Source organism: Mesoplodon mirus (assembly GCF_964341445.2).
Source record: "Mesoplodon mirus genome assembly, chromosome: 3".
Classification (NCBI taxonomy): Eukaryota; Metazoa; Chordata; class Mammalia; order Artiodactyla; family Ziphiidae; genus Mesoplodon; species Mesoplodon mirus.
The window spans coordinates 25,649,789-25,667,105 of NC_138978.1; the positions used below are offsets into that span (position 1 = coordinate 25,649,789).

Consider the following 17,317-nt stretch of genomic DNA (forward strand, 5'->3'; position numbering starts at 1 on the left):
CTCTAGTTACTGCTAGTTACTTTGGGCATAATGGCTCTCTGACTTTTTTTTTTTTTTAAACTAGGTTCTGCTCATGTCTATAGTTTGATTATGGTGACTTAAAAAAACGCTAAAGTGTAAAAATGACTAAAGTTCCTAGATTCCAACACGGGACACCAACTTCTGTGGTCAGCAGGTTCTTCCTGGTTTGAACTAACAGTATTACTTTTTTAGTCTTATTTGGATAAATCTATAATGTGACTTAATCTTATACTTGAAGCAGCGCTTTATGTCATGAGCTTTTAAAGTTAGGAAGGAAAAGTCTGGTGTAAAAGAGTAGCAAGTGGCGGTGTAAATACAGTAGCAAGAGGAACTTTCCTTTGGGGTGAGGAAAGTTGTTGATTCATTTCCATGGTAGTAGCTGCTAAGCAGTCCCGGGCAGCTTAGAATTTAAATACATTGGGGCACTAGTCAAAGCACTAACATTGAGTTGTAAAGTATATTATTTTATTCCTTTTGAGATAGATTAAAACAAATTTCTTAACCCCATGCTGTGAATATTAATTTTTTCATGATTTATGTAGTTTGTTTATCGATGGACACTTTTACAACAGGATTTATGAAGCCGGATCCGAGAACAACACGGCAGTTGTGGCAGTAGAAACTCACACGATACACAAAATTGAAGAAGGGATTGGTAAGTCTTTTTGTTGTTCTAGTACTTTTTTTTTTTGGCCGTACCTCGAGGTATGCAGAACCCGTGCCCCCTGCAGTGGAAGCGGGGAGTCTTAACCACTGGACCACCAGGGAAACCCTGTTCTAGTACTTTTGACCTTAGCTTCCTTGGTTGAGATTTCTTGCCTTTTGTGCCTTATTTTTCCTCCCTACCCAGTGTGCCCTGCCAGTGCTGTAGCATCAATCCGATGATGGCACATCTAGAGACACTGCTGCCTAAGACGCTAGGGCTGTCCGTTGATGTTTAACGTGAATTTGCTAGGGTTGCTGAAAAGACTTTTCATCAATAGAAATCCCTCAAAGAAACTGGAGCCTCAAGGTTGAACTCTGTCATTAGGGAAGTTGCTGATGAGGTGTTGATTGGAAGGCAGTCAGTGGAAAGAAACTGAAGTTAGACAAACCTGAGTTTGTCTGAAATTAGACAAACCTGAGTTTGAATCCCACGTTCTCACTTCTTAGCTGTGTGTCCTTGGGAAAGTCCCTTCACCTTTCTGAGTCCTACACAGGGACATAGGAAACAATCACTGCCTCACAGGATTGTTTTAAGAACTAAAAAAGATTAAGCCTATAAAAGCACACAGCACAGCGTTTGGCGCCTAGTGGGAGCTTGGTAAGAGAGCTGTTATGCCAAACTTCTTCCAGAAGATTCCTAAACAGTACCAACCAGTGTGAACTGTTAGCCCCTCAGAGGAACCAGGAGACTAGAGATTCTGAATTAAGCTTTGGGGAAGAGTGTTTGATAAATAAATGATATTTTTTCCATTTTCAAGATGCAAGCACTATAGAAGCAAATGAGGATATGGAAATTGCTTACCCCATAACTTGTGGGGAGAGCAAAGCCATTCTCCTTTGGAAGAAGTTTGTATGCCCAGGAATAAATGTAAAGTGTGTCAAGGTAATTGTCTTTTCTCCTTGCTGGGGCCTATTTTGGGTATCCTTGTTTTCAAAGGGTATGGTTTTAGTGCCTCTTCTCTCTCTTCCACCATGTCAATGTTTTTAATTTTGTGGTGTCCCTTTGTGTCACAGTAACAAAAAAAAAATAGGGACTTGGGAGTGAAATTGACCTGGATTCAAGTCCCACCAGAATATAAGTCCTTTGAGAGCTGAGAATTTGTCTATCTTGTTCACCATTGTATCCCCAGCACCTAGAATAGGGCTTGGCATATTTATCAGTAAATATTTGTTGAATGAATGGAGTCCCATCTCTATCACTGACTAGCTAGGTGACCTTGATCAAGTTATTTAATATTTCAGAGCCTCCTATGTTAAAATACAAATAATTATACACACATACGCACACAGTAAGGTTGCTAGAAGATGAAGTGAGATCATATATGTAAAATGCCTTACACTGGTGTGTAATTTGGTAGAGTTTATTAAAAATTATTACTGATAAAAATAAGTAATCTTCATGAGAGCACAATGTGGAAATAATTGCTTATTCTGTCTCCACTGGTAGCCACAGCTGACCTATGTAGATAGTAGTCACCATCAGTGGCATCATCCTAGAATCATTAAGAATTACAGAGCTTCGAGGCTTTGTTTCTGTTGCAACAGCTTCGAGTGCTGTTGGTTTCTACCATCCTTATTCTTTCTACCAGATCCTGAATCTTGTCATTAGGGCTGGATAGATTACCTCAGTTTAAATAGCCTTTGCAACATTGGACCCATCTGCTTGATTCAGGGCATAAATGGATTTTAGATCCTAATCAGTATATTCATCTCTGACCCTCCTCGTGTCTTCTGTAGCTTCGTACCAGGACAGGGCACTGTGTCCAGAGAAGGATCATCTTCTCTAGCACAATAGGGTGGGAGGATGGAGAATACAAGGCTATGACTAGAGATGTCATTTGGATATTTTTTGTACATAACAAGTAGAGTTACGTCTTTCTTTCCCTCTTGGCCTGCCTAAATTAACATTGGATTGTTTTGGACTTTACTTTTTACATTAGTTTAATGATCAGTTGATCAGCCCCAAGCATTTTGTTCATCTGGCTGGCAAGTCCACCCTGAAGGACTGGAAGAGAGCTATTCGTCTGGGTGGAATCATGCTCAGGTGAGCTCTAATAGCAAGTTCACACCTTTCAGCTGACTGTGGGGCACTTAATCATGGTGGGATCCAGAGAATCCAGTCTTCTTAATTTGAATTTTTATTCTGTCTGAAGGATTGGCTTAAACAATCCATGTATTATTTGACCTTCATCAACTTGTTCTTAAAATCCCTGTAAGAGAAGAAAAATTGAATTAAATTGACTCTTCCCAGCATCTAGGACAAATTCTTCTGATGTCAGAATGTTGGGCAGGATCTTCTCTGGGCAGAGAAGCTCAGGAGTAGATGACAGTCCAGCTTGAGATCACTCAGCATAGGCAGAGCTAAGCCTGGTGCTAAGAAAGCTTGACAACAACGGAGATGTGGGCTGATGGACAAATCCTGGGATAATCTTGTAGAGTAGAAGGGTGCTGTTCATAAGTAACAATTATGCACAGCGAATGCAATCCTTGCCGTCATTGTACCATAGAAATAAACTTAGTTTTTTAAAAAATATTTATTTATTTATTTAGGCTGTGCCTGGTCTTAGTTGCGGCATGCAGACTCTTAGTTGCGGCATGCATATGGGATCTAGTTCCCCAACCAGGGATCGAACCTGGGCCCCCTGCATTGGCAGCATGGAGTCTTACCCACTGCACCACCAGGGAAGTCCCAGAAACAAACTTTAGAATGTATAGTATCCCCACTCCCATCTCTTTATGCAGCAAGTTTATCATTGTAATCCACCCCACTCCTCGGTGAAATTAACATTAGTTGGTGTTTCTTGAGCACTCAACTATTGACAGAAAATTTTAAAATGTGGTTAAGAATTAAAAGTTCCCCACAGAACATGTATCATGAGCCTTAAAAACCTCTTACCTTTTGTCTTTAATTTTTTTAAGGAATCTGTCTTAAGAGAAATCTATAGTGCTTATAGAGATTCAAGTATAAAAGTGTTCATTGCAACATAATTTATGATGGTGAAAATTACAGTCTGCTTTAATATTACAATCAAGGTGTATCTAAAGTAAATTATGGCTCATCTAAATATATATGAGTTTATACTATGGGGTATTATGAGGTCATTAAAATATTTCTAAAGAGTTTTTACATGGAAAATGCTTATGATGTAATTTAAGGAAGAAAACAAAATGTAATATTAATTAATTTAGTTGTTTTAAAAAAACACACATATGTAAGTAAATTTTGTAGAAGAAAATATGCTGAAACGTTGATATTATCTCTGTGTTGGATATTTTTTTAAAGAGCAGTTGTTTTCTTTATAGTTTTCTGTATTTTCCACAGAAAATGTTTTTTTCTTTATGTATGATTTTTATAGTCAGAGGCATAATTAAAAAAAATTCATTCCAGATGATTTGTGTGCATTAATCAGTAGTTGAATGAAATTGGGGGTGAATACCTTTGACTTTCTTTATTTTTTTTTTGTCCTTGGCTTGTTTTATTTGCCCAGAAAAACAGTGTATGCCAACTTTCCCCAAATGTAAAAGACTCAGAGTGTCTAAAAAATCTTTAGTGAAAGCCAAGTAACATTATAACATAGAGTTTACTGTAATTAAAATACCTCATGGCTTTGCTCATGGCCTATAATAACGTCTTGTGAATCTAGTTATAAGGACATTTTATAGTGGGGGTTTAGTATAATCAACTTTGCTCTGTATTTATAGGAGAGTTATCTCTTTTTTTTTTTTTAAAGGAAAGAAATGTGCTGAAGTTTTATGTCTCCAGAAGTGGCAACAGATCTTGCTGGTCTACAAGTACTAATACATCAGAATCTAATCACAAAATTCTAATCCCCCTGTGGCATTTCTCATTTGTGCTGGGATATGAGTTAGTCTTTTCCCCTTTTGGGCTTTGTTTCAATGAGATTCTATGAGGACATTTAGCTACTGTCAGGAATATATGTCTAAAACTTAGTGATAACGGGAAATACAAGAGAGTACTCATAATGAGTAGACTAAGGAGGGAAGAGGAGTACTTGTAAATGTGGGCAGGACCAATGAACATTTTATAGCCCCAATTAGAATTTCTGCAACCTAATGACTTTTAATACTATTAGGTTTCATTAACATATAGAAGGGACTCAGCAACTTTGTCTCTATTTGTCCCTTCAAGATGAAGTGCAGGCTGAATTGGTACTTCTTGTTTCTCTTTGCACAGGAAAATGATGGACTCCGGACAGATTGATTTTTACCAACATGACAAGGTTTGCTCCAATACCTGCAGAAGCACCAAATTTGATCTTCTGATCAGCAGTGCAAGAGCTCCAGTGCCAGGACAGCAGACAAATGTGGTGCAGACACCCACTTCGGCTGATGGTAGGGGGTAGGAAACCACCTGAAAACCCACTGTGTTTTTCAGTAGCACTTTTCCCCTAATTTCTTCTTTGTGTTTCTTTTTTCAATTCTCAAGAGCGTTAATGTAAGGTATGGTAATCTTGGGTGGGAGTCCATACTTTAGAAAGAACTCTCTTTGTTTTCTCCCAAATGATTCCTATTGGCCAGACCTCCTTCCTTGTTTCTTTATTACAGTGCATGGTAAACGTTAGAAAGGTGATCCATATAATGCTTATTTAACAGCCTCACTTTGGTGCCACTTGACATATCTTTGAAATCAGATTGTTTTAAAAATCCTTTGCTCTTCTAGTGGCAAGGCAGGCGGGTGGATTAGAACGGAGAACGGTTTTCAGCTGTTGAACTGAGATGTATCAAAGACAGTGTGTCATTGGCTGGGCTGGACTCTGGAGACTGCTGTACGGATCAAAGAGCTCTGTCTGTAAGGAATTCAGATAAGCAAGCTGAGGCTTCTTCACAAATGAGATAGGATGGGCACACACTTAACTTCAGTATTGTTGAGCTTGGGACAAGGGCTCTCTAGGAAAGATATAGCCATATGAGGTTATTATTAAGGATTTAGTTCAGCTGGAGACTTAGCACAGCTAAAATTCTTAGATAGAATATGTCTAAACTACTTCCAGGAGACTTATAAATATGCCTGACAGAGACACAAGAATGCTAAAGGATGTAAGGGAAGTATTGTGCTTTAAAAATGACTTCTCAGGGTTTCTTTTGGTCAGTCCTAATGTTCTGTGAGTAACCACTGGGTGAGTAGAAGCCAAATTTCTTGGAACCTAAGTTCCTTTCAGGAAAGTGTAAAATATCTAGCAGTTTAAATATTTGGTGGTGTGACACTTTCACTTGAAAAGTGAAAAATGCTGTGAAATTATCTACTTCCTTTTCATTTTGCCGAAACTTCTTTACTTGATCATCCATATTTATATTACTTGTTGGCTTGACTATCGATATCCTCCAGTATGGAGAGTCCACACTTGTCTATATTTCTGTCTGGATCAGTTTGATTTTTCTCAATTCTCTTTGTTTAAAACCTTAATATAAAATTGATAGCAGTAGTTTTTTCCTCTGTGAATCTGCTATTCATGGGTCTCTTATCTGATTTATTTTGGTCTCATTTCTCTTGCTTTCTCTTACATAGCCTGATAAATAAGTTACAGCAACTTCATGTATTCTATATGGTTAGTATCAAACATGCTTGTAGTAGGGCTCTTGACTATAATTTTCTTTTAAATTATTTCAAGTCCTCCTCATCCTCAGCAAGTCTGGGGCCTGCAACCTGGCAATCGTGCCCAACTCTGTCTCTTTCGAAAACATAACTGCTCAGAAAGCAGATTGCTCTTTTGTGATTTTGTAAGTTATCTTTCACTTTCTATTCAGAGCAAGAAGAAAGCATTTTCTTTTGCAAGGCAGGTTTTATTTAGGAAATCCAATATTCATCCTGGATTACCTAGGATTCTAGTTTTTAATATAGGGACATACAGCCAAAAGGTTAGAAAGTTAAATAACAGGATCTCTTTGGCTGTCTGAGATAGAGGATAGTTGTGACTTTTTCATAAAGTTCACGGGCCTTCCCTCTAATGGACTGCTTTTAGGTAGCATCACACAGATTGCCATCTCAGAAGAGAGCATGGAAGAGGCAGGGCTGGAATGGAACTCGGCTCTCACCGCTGCTGTCACCATGGCCACAGAGGAGGGCGTGAAGAAGGACTCAGAGGAAATTTCAGGTACTTTCTATGGGGCTCAGATTTCTTGTAACGTTTTGTGACTCTTATCACCATTATGATTATGGACACAGAAGGCCTCTTCATTACTTGTGCTGCTTTTTCTTATGCATGTTAATACTAATTACAGCTGCAAACATCTTATTTTAATCCAAGCAATAGCCCTGTAAAGTCAGATTTTATGAAGAAATTGAGACTCAGAAAGGGTCAGCACCCTGCCTAAGACCAGTCACACAACTAGTAATTCAGCTGTTTAACTGAATGCATCTGTTTAACTCTGAAGTCCATGCTTTTTATCCTGTCACACTGACTCCAACTTTGGCGCATTTGTTAGAGAAACCAAGCTGCAAGATGTTAGAAGAAAAAATTAGGTAGCAGGTGGTGTAGAGGATGGTGATTAATGATGATTCACTTAGAGGAGACAGGAGAAACTTCACATCATCCTTCATTCATTAATTTATTTAACAAATATTTATTGCTGACTGTTTTTAGCTGGTACTGTTGCTAGATCTAGATAGATGAAAAGACATAGCTTCTGCCCTCAGGGAGCTTATAACCCTACCTATTCAACTGTTTTATTGTGTTTTTTGTTTTTTTTGTTTTAATATTTATTTATTTATTTATTTTGGCTGCCCCGGGTCTTAATTGCGGCACGTGGGATCTTCGTTGTGGCATGTGGACTTCTTAGTTGCGGCATGCGAACTCTTAGTTGCGGCATGCATGCGGGATCTAGTTCCCCAACCAGGATTAAACCGAGGCTCCCCTGCATTGGGAGCACGGAGTCTTACCCACTGGACCACCAGGGAAGTCCCTTTATTTTGTTTTTTTTAAGTATAGGATTAGAGGGAGTGTATCTTTAACTTAATTTAATTTCTTTATTACTTAACATTTAAAATATTATGTATTATTTAATTTTAAATTAAATTATTTAAATAAATGCTTTAGTATTTATTAAATATTTAATTTAATATTTTTATTGGAGGGAGATACCCGTTCCCTGTAGCCAGAGGCATGACAAATTGAGGCAATTATCACAAGTCCCTATTTCGCTGCAGAGTTCCAATAATTAGATACCAACTCAGGGAGGCAGCTAGTGTTCCAAAGGCTTCTTTTCTTTTCCCAGAAATAGCCCAATAAGAAATCATTTTGCGGGGGGTTCCCTGGTGGCCTAGTGGTTAGGATTCTGGGCTTTCACTGCTGTGGCCCGGTTTCAATCTCTGGTCAGGGAACTGAGATCCTACAAGCTGCACAGCATGGAAAAAAAATCATTTTGAATCGAAATAATTTTGAATTTAACATTGTAGAGATATGCCTAAGTATATGTAGCGTCCCTTGTTTACCCTCTGTCTTATCCCTCTTTTGCCAGAGGACACTTTGATGTTCTGGAAAGGAATAGCTGATGTAGGACTGATGGAAGAGGTTGTCTGCAATATACAGAAGGAAATAGAGGAGCTACTCAGGGGAGTTCAGCAGCGGCTTATCCAGGCTCCCTTCCAGGTCACAGGTAAACACACTAATCCTAACAATAGCGGTCATTGTAGGCAGATCATGTTAGCCTCATGAAACACTGAGGTATAGGTGTTATTATCCTCATTTTACAGATTAGGAAACTAAGGCTCATAAAAAGTTACTATCCAAAGTTCGTAACTAGGGCTTTTTTTTTTTTTGAATTGTAAAAAATTTTTTTTTTATTGAGGTATAGTTGATTTACAATATTGTGTTAGTTTCAGGTGTACAGTGAAGTGATACAGTTTTATATATATGTGTGTGTGTGTGTGTTTTTAAATTTATTTTTATTTAATTTATTTTATTTTTGGCTGTGTTGGGTCTTCGTTGCTGCGCGCGGGCGTTCTCTAGTTGTGGCGAGTGGGGGCTACTCTTCGTTGCGGTGCGCGGGCTTCTCATTGTTGTGGCTTCTCTTGTTGCGGAGCATGGGCTGTAGGCGTGTGGGCTTCAGTAGTTGTGGCACGTGGGCTTCAGTAGTTGTGGCTTGCGGGCTCTAGAGCGCAGGCTCAGTAGTCATGGCGCATGGGCTTAGTTGCTCCGCAGCATGTGGGATCTTCCCGGACCAGGGCTTGAACCTGTGTCGCCTGCATTGACAGGCGGATTCTTAACTACTGTGCCACCAGGGAAGCCCCTATGTGTATTTTTTCAAATTATTTTCCATTATAGGTTATTAGAAGATATTGAATATGGTGCCCTGTGCTATATAGTAGATCCTTGTTGCTTATGTATTTTATACATGGTAGGATGTCTCTGTTAATCCCATACTCCTAATTTATCCTTTCCTCACTTCCCCTTTGGTAACCATAAGTTTTTTTTCTATGTCTGTGAGTCTGTTTCTGTTTTGTAAATAAATTCATTTGTATTATTTTTTGCTTCCACATGTAAGTGTAATTTGTCTTTCTCTTACTTAGTATGTTATTCTCTAGGTCCATCCACCTTGCTGCAAATGGCAATATTTCATTCTGTTTTTATAGCTAAGTAATATTCCTTTGGATATGTATACCACATCTTCTCTGTGCATTCATCTGTTGATGGACACTTAGGTTGCTTCCATGTCTTGGTTACTGTAAATTGTAAATTGCTGCTATGAACACTGGAGTGTGTGTATCTTTTCAAATTAGAGTTTTCATCTTTTCTGGATATATGCCCAGGAGTGGGATTACTGGATCATATATGGTAGCTCTATTTTTAGCATAACTAGGTTTTGAACTCAGGTCTGGCATTGCTTTTTTCACAGGTAATTTTTGCCTTGTAAATGGTGCCAGAAAGCAATCTCTCTCTCTCTCTCTCTTGATATAGATACAAAGTAGATATATAGAGTCTGGAAATTGGAGAAATCCACCTGGTTTTAGACAGTTCTCATATTCTGTTAGTTTAAGGCCTCCAGAACGATTGTCTGCATTCCAGGCAGAGGGAACAAAGATCTTGAAGTTACAATGAACCTGGTGGGTTCAAAGAATTAGAGAAGCACTGACGTGGCTCCAGTGGACTGATTAATGGAGAGAGTGGTAGGTGATGTGGTTGGACAGGAGCAGAGGGGACAGTTTAGATAAGCTTTGGTCAGAGCTTTGGGTTTTATTTTAAGGTGATGGTAAGCCATCATAGTGATTTTGAGCAGGGGAGTGAAGTGATCAGATATATTTATATTTTTTTAACATAGTTTTTAAATTTTTATATCTTTAATGGAAGCAAACTCATTAATATTTTCAAGATTATTTCTTCACTTGTTTGTAAATGAGGGAATTATCACGTTTGACAATTTCTAATGACCCCATGACAGTCTTAACTAATTTTTTAAATTTTCATTTTATTTATTTATTTATTTTTGGCTGCGTTGGGTCTTCATTGCTGCGCGCGGGGTTTCTCTAGTTGCGGCGAGCAGGGGCTACTCTTCGTTGCAGTGTGTCGGCTTCTCATTGTGGTGGCTTCTCGTTGCGGAGCACAGGCTCTAGGTGCACGGGCTTAGTTGCTCCACAGCGTGTGGGATCTTCCCAGACCAGGAATCGAACCTGTGTCCCCTGCATTGGCAGGCGGATTCTTAACCACTGCACCACCAGGGAAGTCCCTCAGATTTATTTATATTTTTAAAAGATCACTGTGGTTGCTGTGGGGAGAATAGACTATATGGGGCAAGAGTAGAAACAAGAAGACCAGTTGGGAAACTCTTGAAGGAATTAGTCCAGGCAAGAGATGATGGTAGCATGGATTAGAGTGGGTAGTGGTAGACCTGGGAAGAAGGGATCATATTGGGCTTGTATTTTGAATGTGGAACTGACAAGTCTTGCTGATGGATTGGATGTAGGGTGAAAAAGAAAGAAATCCAGGATGACTTATATATTTTTGGTCTGAGCTGTGAGCGGTGGTAAAATTTCCTGAGATGAAGACCACTGGAAGAAGAAATCAGAATTGGTTTTTGACTTGTTTAATTGAGATGCTTATGAGGGCTTCAAATGGAGAAGTCATTTGGCTCAACAGAAGTATTAATCTGTAATGCAGGAAAGAGGTCTGGGCTGGAGATCTACATGTGGAAATTCTTAGCATGTCCATGATATTCAAAACCATGGAACTGGATGAGACAACTGTGGAAGAGAGTTGTGGGTGGAAAAGTGGTCTGAGTTAAGGAAGTAATGACCAGTTACTGACAGCTCTTTCAAGAAGTTTTGTTTAAAGGGGAACAGAGGGACTTCCCCTGGAGGTCCAAGGGTTAGGGCTCTGTGCTTCCACTGCAGGGGGCACGGGTTCAATCCCTGGTCAGAGAAATAAGATCCTACATGCCGCGCGGCATGGCCAAAATAAATAAATAAATAAATAAATTTAATAAATAAATAAATAAATAAATAATAAAGGGGAACAGAGATAATGCTATTCATAATATTGCATGTCATTTCCCACGTTTGGCACTTAAAATATGATGTTTCTAATCTTCATATCTATCTTGCAGAGTAAGTATTATTAGTCGCATTTGTTTCAGATGAGAAAACCGAGGACGGAAATGACTTACCCAAGGTCACACAGATAGGCAACATCAAAACCAAGGTTCAAACTTAGCTCTGTCTAGTAGAATGACCATATTTTCTAAACCAAGTCAGAACCTATAACCAGATGCAAGATGTTTTTCCTTATTTTTGTATTTATTTATATGGAAACATGTATAAAGATATAACAATTAAATAATAATTAGTTACACATGTGATAAATCTTTGTTAAAATATTTTGAAAATGCTATTAGTATTCTAATTTCTGGATTGTTTTATATTTATAAGCAGCATAATAGGGAGTTGGTGGAACATTTCTGTTTTAACTGGACAGACATATCTTTTGTTTTAAATAGATGCTGCTGTTCTCAACAATGTAGCACATACATTTGGCCTAATGGACACAGTCAAGAAGGTTTTGGACAACAGAAGGAACCAAATAGAGCAGGGAGAAGAGCAGTTTCTCTATACTCTGACAGGTATGTATAACTTCTCTCTTTTCTTAGGTGATACTATACTAATATCCTTGAGTCTTGCCATTTCTTTGTTGACTTCTGTTGGGACTGGATTGACTTGCTTCTTCTTTCCTTCCTTCCTTCCTCCCTTCCTCCCTCCTTCCGTCCCTTCCCTCCCTCCCTCCTTCCCTCTGTCCTTTCTTCCTTCTCTCTCTGTCTCTCTTTCTGTCTCTCTGTCTCTTTCTGTCTCTCTCTTTCTTTCTTTCAACTCACATAGTATCAGATTTGGCTTTTTCTTTGTACATAGTCCTAGGTGAGGTGGAGTGGTGGGAAGCAGAGGAAGCACAAAGGAAAAGAAAAGAAAGCCAGCAACACGATCCTCCTTCTATATCTTTGGAGGATTAAGATGTCTGGTAGATCGCTTCATTAGTCCAGTAATACAGCAGAAGAAAAAAATTGGCCTTTGTCTTTTTTACATTATTAATACTGAGTCTTTTGATATACATTTAGCACTTTCATTATTTCTGGTAATCAGAAATTACGAGCACATGGATAATTTAACTCTTTTTAATAAGTACTTTGTGCTGGTCTCCAAGCTAGGTTTTAGAAATAAAATGTTGAATAAGGTAGCCTCAGTCTCTTGAGGGCTTTCAAGGAACTCAAGGGAAAGCAGACTTAGAAGTAAGTACAAAAAGTAGTCAGTTTTGTAACAGAGGCATATGGCAGGTATAGTGGTGGAACAAAGGGAGTTATCGTTTATACCCAGAAAAGAATCAAGAGAAGCTTTTGGAGGAGATAAGGCAGTGAAAGATGCAAAACAGCCCCTTTTAAAAGCACTCAGTGGGCCTTTTGCTAATGACCCACTGAGCCATCAAGAAAGGGCAGAGTGAAAACACCGCTTTTGGGTGAAGCGGCAGCATGTTGTGTTGTTTTGCTTCAATCGGTGGTGTGACAGGGTGTTCCACGTAGGGGAGGACTAACTGCTTGGGAGTGTGTGTGGAGGGGGAGGCCTTGGAGGTGTTGGGGAAATGTAGAACTGCCTAACAGGCCCTCAAAAAAACCTTTTTTTGGTTTTGTTTACTTCCTTTTATAGAAAAAAAAAAGAAAGATGCAAAACAAGTTGGAGGTATGGATTATCAGTCTTAAATGACGTAGAATATATTATAATAGTCGGTCATGAAGACAAGAGGCAAGAAAGATCATTTGGTAATAGAAGAACAATTTAGGTTGTTTTAAACTTATTTTTATGCCCAGTTTATATTTTAAATTCGGTTAACCAGGTATTCTCAGAGATGCCCTTTTTCATTTGATCTTTCTAGGAATATTATAGGCTGTTTCCTTATTTTACAGATAACCCAGTAGAGGCACAGAGAGGATAAATGATTTGCCTGGGACCACATCACTTCTTGACAGTGAAGCCCAGAGTAGAACTCTGTCTTCTTATTCATAGTCCAATGCTGTCTTCCACCTTGAAACTTTACACCATCTGAAAAATGGTTTTTGTTAGAAATGTAGGCTTCTGGTCCCTTGTCCATATCATTTTAGTTATAACCACAGTATACATAAAGTTGTGTTTTCTGCTTTTTTCACTGTGATGTACTAACATTTTTCCAAGTTGCTACACAGTATTTTACCTAGACATTCTTCTAGGGATGAATTTAAATTTTCAAAATTTTCTTCAGTAGCTTATTTTGTTGCAGTGAACTTGTATGAATATAACTTTTCTTCTTACGTTCTTTTAAACTACTTCACAATATCAATACCATTTAAGTTTGAGGTTAAATGGTATTGATAATTTGTTTATGGAGTCTTGTGACCTATTGTCAAATTTCCAAGAAGATTATACCAATTTACATCACAAGTTTGAGCTCACCAACAATGGGCGTTGTTTTTTATAATACACCCTGATTTAACTTTTTAAAAATTATAGATTTGGTATCTTGTTTAGGTTCACATTTCTTTGATTACTACTAAAGTTGGAAAAAATACATTATCTTACAACCGTAAAAGGCAATGTTTTAAAATTTTTGAATGTGTTCTTTATCACTCCCTACTCCTTTTATTCCAAACAAGGAGTTGACTTGCTCTGGGTGTTCCACAGTGAGCAAGGTGCTCTACAGGTGTGACTGGTTTATTTATTGGATGCTTATCATGTGCTAAGCAATAGAGAAGTTCTGGTGTAGAACCAGACTCACCAGTGGTCATCAAGGTTGGATTGGACCCTTGGGAGAGGGATAGTGATAGGTGTATTGGGGTGGAAAAGCCACCAAGTTAACTATCAGAAGCCTTTTGTTTTGGCCCATGCTCTGTAACCGTAAGGAAGTCACTTTATCTCTCTGGATCTATGTCAAAATGAATGTGTTAGAACTCTTAAGACCTCCTTCAGTTCTGTAATTCTTAGGGACTTCCTCTATAACTTTCTGTAGACTTCCTTGGGGGCTAATGGTAGACTAAAGCCATCTGGGTCACCAGCAAGTGATCCTGCCTTGAAGGACAGTTTGGGAATCACTGCTTTTCAGAGTGGCCATTGTAGCTCCTTTGTGGGTCCATGGCAGTTGCAAAGGGATTATGCAGATGTTATTTTCATCTGTAGACCCAGGCAGGGCATATATAAGCTGGTAGACCAATTGGAGACTCCTTTGGTTTGCATTTTGGTGACAGGTGACAAAATGCCACAGGAGCTTCTAGAGTTGAGTTATAGTAGGGTCACAGCACAAAAAGATTCTGAATTATTGACCTGCCTATAATCACACAATGACATGTAGTAACTGGAGGGATTTTAAAGACCATCCGGTCTAGTTTCTTCTTGAAAACAATGAAATGACTTGCCTGAGGCTACATAGTAGCAAAACCAGGGCAAGACCCCAGGTCTCCTCACTCCCTGTTTACTGTTTCCAAGATTATACTTCTCTCCACACAAAGTATGTCTTTTTTCCATAGACTTGGAACGCCAGTTGGAAGAGCAGAAGAAGCAAGCTCAGGATCACAGGCTGAAATCCCAGACGGTTCAAAATGTGGTATTGATGCCTGTGAGCACTCCTAAGCCTCCCAAAAGGCCCCGGCTCCAGCGGCCAGCCTCTACCACCGTCCTGAGCCCTTCTCCTCCTATCCAGCAGCCTCAGTTCACAGTCATCTCACCCATCACCATCACCCCCGTGGGTCAGTCATTTTCCATGGGCAATATTCCAGTGGCCACCCTCAGCCAGGGCTCCAGTCCTGTGACTGTCCACACACTGCCTTCTGGCCCTCAGCTCTTCCGTTATGCCACAGTGGTCTCATCTGCCAAGAGCAGCTCACCAGACACAGTGACCATCCACCCTTCATCTAGCCTGGCGCTGCTAAGCTCCACTGCCATGCAGGATGGGAGTACCCTGGGCAACATGACCACCATGGTGAGCCCTGTGGAGTTGGTGGCCATGGAGTCTGGCCTGACCTCCGCCATCCAGGCTGTTGAAAGCACCTCAGAGGATGGGCAGACCATCATTGAGATTGACCCAGCCCCAGACCCAGAGGCTGAGGATACTGAGGGCAAAGCAGTCATTTTGGAGACAGAACTGAGGACTGAGGAGAAAGTCGTGGCTGAGATGGAAGAACACCAGCATCAAGTCCACAATGTGGAGATTGTGGTCTTAGAGGATTAACTGGGGGTCTTGGGGCCAGGAGATATGTTTTGGTTTGGAATTTTAATTATTTGTTTATTTTTATCATTGTCCCACTCATTTCCACATAGGATCCTTTTTTTTAAAAACAAAATCTTGTTGTTGTAACTGAACAGGTTGGGTCCCTTCCACCCCTCATTGAAAAATGGACAAAACAAGCTGCCCTTCCGGAAGTTGAGAGTAGGTCACTCAATGTCCTAATCCTTTTACACCAAGAAAGTTATTTCTTTTAGGGGAGGCATCAAGATAACCGGAAACCCTATCCAGAAAGCCCTTTCCAGGCTAGTCTGTCTGTGTACGCATGTGGTTTTATTCTCATAAAGGTGCATTGACCAAACCAGGGAACACAAATCTGACCCTGGAAGGCAACCCACTCACACGTGGATGCAGAAGGATACTTTACTTTGTATCCTGGAAGGGGCCCTCAGAGGCCAATGCAAAAGTCTGAAACAAAAGTAAGTTGCACTCTGCTTGGAGGGGAGGGTAGCATACCAGCAGCGGCTTAAAAAGGGAAGTGCTTTGGCCGGGATGGGGCAAGGAAATTATCTTACTTCCAGAAGAGCAACTGATGCCTCTTAATATCTCTGAGGGTTACTACCATGGCTGCCATTTTGAGGCAAGGCCAGTGTTAAGAAGAAGGGTACATTTCCACCGAGCAAGTGGCGTCAGAGGCCTGTGGCTTGGCAGAAATAGAAATCCAGAGACGTCACAGCTGTGCTTTGGGGTTCAGGTTCACCTTGCCCCACACTTTGTCAAAACACTTACCCTCCTAGTCCATTCATTTGCAAACTGTGTGATGTGGTGTAAATTGCTCTGGTTCTTGGACTGTGGCTGTTCTCGGGGTGGGGCTTCAAGGCCATCATTTTCATTGCATGACTCCAGGAGCAGGAGAGTTCCTCATCCAGACCAGCTGCCCTTTTTTGTGGGGCCCTTTTTTGGCTTTGGAACCAAAAGCAGCCACTCATTTGGTGCTTCCTCTGTTCTACCCTCCGTTCCTCAGTGGTTAATGGCATCTGTCTCCTGGATCCCACGCTCTTCAGATTTTTGGCTGATTCAGAGAACAGTGACAGGTGCCTGCCTGCCTTCATCCCCTTTTAGATTCATATATACCATTTATACCACAGATGTTTCTGTGAGATATTGAGCTCATAAAAAGAACTTAGGTTTGGCAGGGAAGACTCAACACCCCACCCTATCCTGAGGCACCGAGTAGATGTCTCCTCCTGAGCGAGCTGGACTCCCTGGGAAAGAAGCATTGTCCGCAACATTATATTATAGGAAATGTACCAGGAATGTAATAATAATATCTTTGGGGGGGTTATTTTGTTTTCTTCTTTTTTTTTTTTTAATGTTTTTGTATATTTAGAGATGGGCCCATTTTCCATGCTGTGATTCCTTCTCTTTGACCATCTTCAGTGTCCGGGGCAAGAGTGGAGTCTGTTTTTTGTTTCTTTGATTGCATTGTTTACTGCACTAGGAAAAATATAGGGAAACTGCAGACAATTTAAAAGAAAAATAGGTCAAAAAAGAAAGCATACACTTTAGGAGTGGGAGAGTCTTTTTTTTTTTAATTAAATACAAAACTTTGACTTGTAGTTTCCTTTTTTTTTTTGAAGGCACCCACCTGAAGCTATGTTTCTTCCAACAGATGTTGGAAACCCTGTTAAGCAAGTGAAAACTGCGTCCTGCCATCCCTCAGATAGCTGTGTATAGCTAGAGAAGCCCTCTAACTTGAAAGGGTCAATCTTAAAAGCCTTATGGGTGAGATTTCTGAACCCCATACAGTTGTGGTTTTCAGCTTTAAAATTGGGGTTTTATTTTTCTTTTCAAAATATTTAATAGACATAGCAATCAGTTTAGAACAAACCTTTGGCCCTTTATATATC

The 17,317-nt window shown here is 39.8% G+C and overlaps 1 protein-coding gene across 8 annotated transcripts in view; it reads left to right on the top strand.

Moving 5' to 3' along the window:
- GMEB1 (glucocorticoid modulatory element binding protein 1) overlaps window positions 1-17,020 on the top strand; it is a 30,256-nt gene extending 13,236 nt beyond the window's left edge. For 5 of the 8 annotated variants that reach the window (XM_082614872.1, XM_082614868.1, XM_082614870.1 and 2 more), the window contains 8 exons: window positions 564-676; window positions 1,485-1,609; window positions 2,667-2,770; window positions 4,922-5,079; window positions 6,708-6,839; window positions 8,203-8,340; window positions 11,674-11,796; window positions 14,713-17,020. In XM_082614872.1, coding sequence (XP_082470998.1) covers window positions 564-676; window positions 1,485-1,609; window positions 2,667-2,770; window positions 4,922-5,079; window positions 6,708-6,839; window positions 8,203-8,340; window positions 11,674-11,796; window positions 14,713-15,413 — 1,594 coding nt within the window. In that variant the 3' untranslated portion in view covers window positions 15,414-17,020. The remainder of the gene's footprint in view (window positions 1-563; window positions 677-1,484; window positions 1,610-2,666; window positions 2,771-4,921; window positions 5,080-6,707; window positions 6,840-8,202; window positions 8,341-11,673; window positions 11,797-14,712) is intronic. The other 3 variants (XM_082614873.1, XM_082614867.1, XM_082614874.1) reach the window with 2 other exon arrangements.
- The last annotated feature ends 297 nt before the right edge of the window (window positions 17,021-17,317 follow it).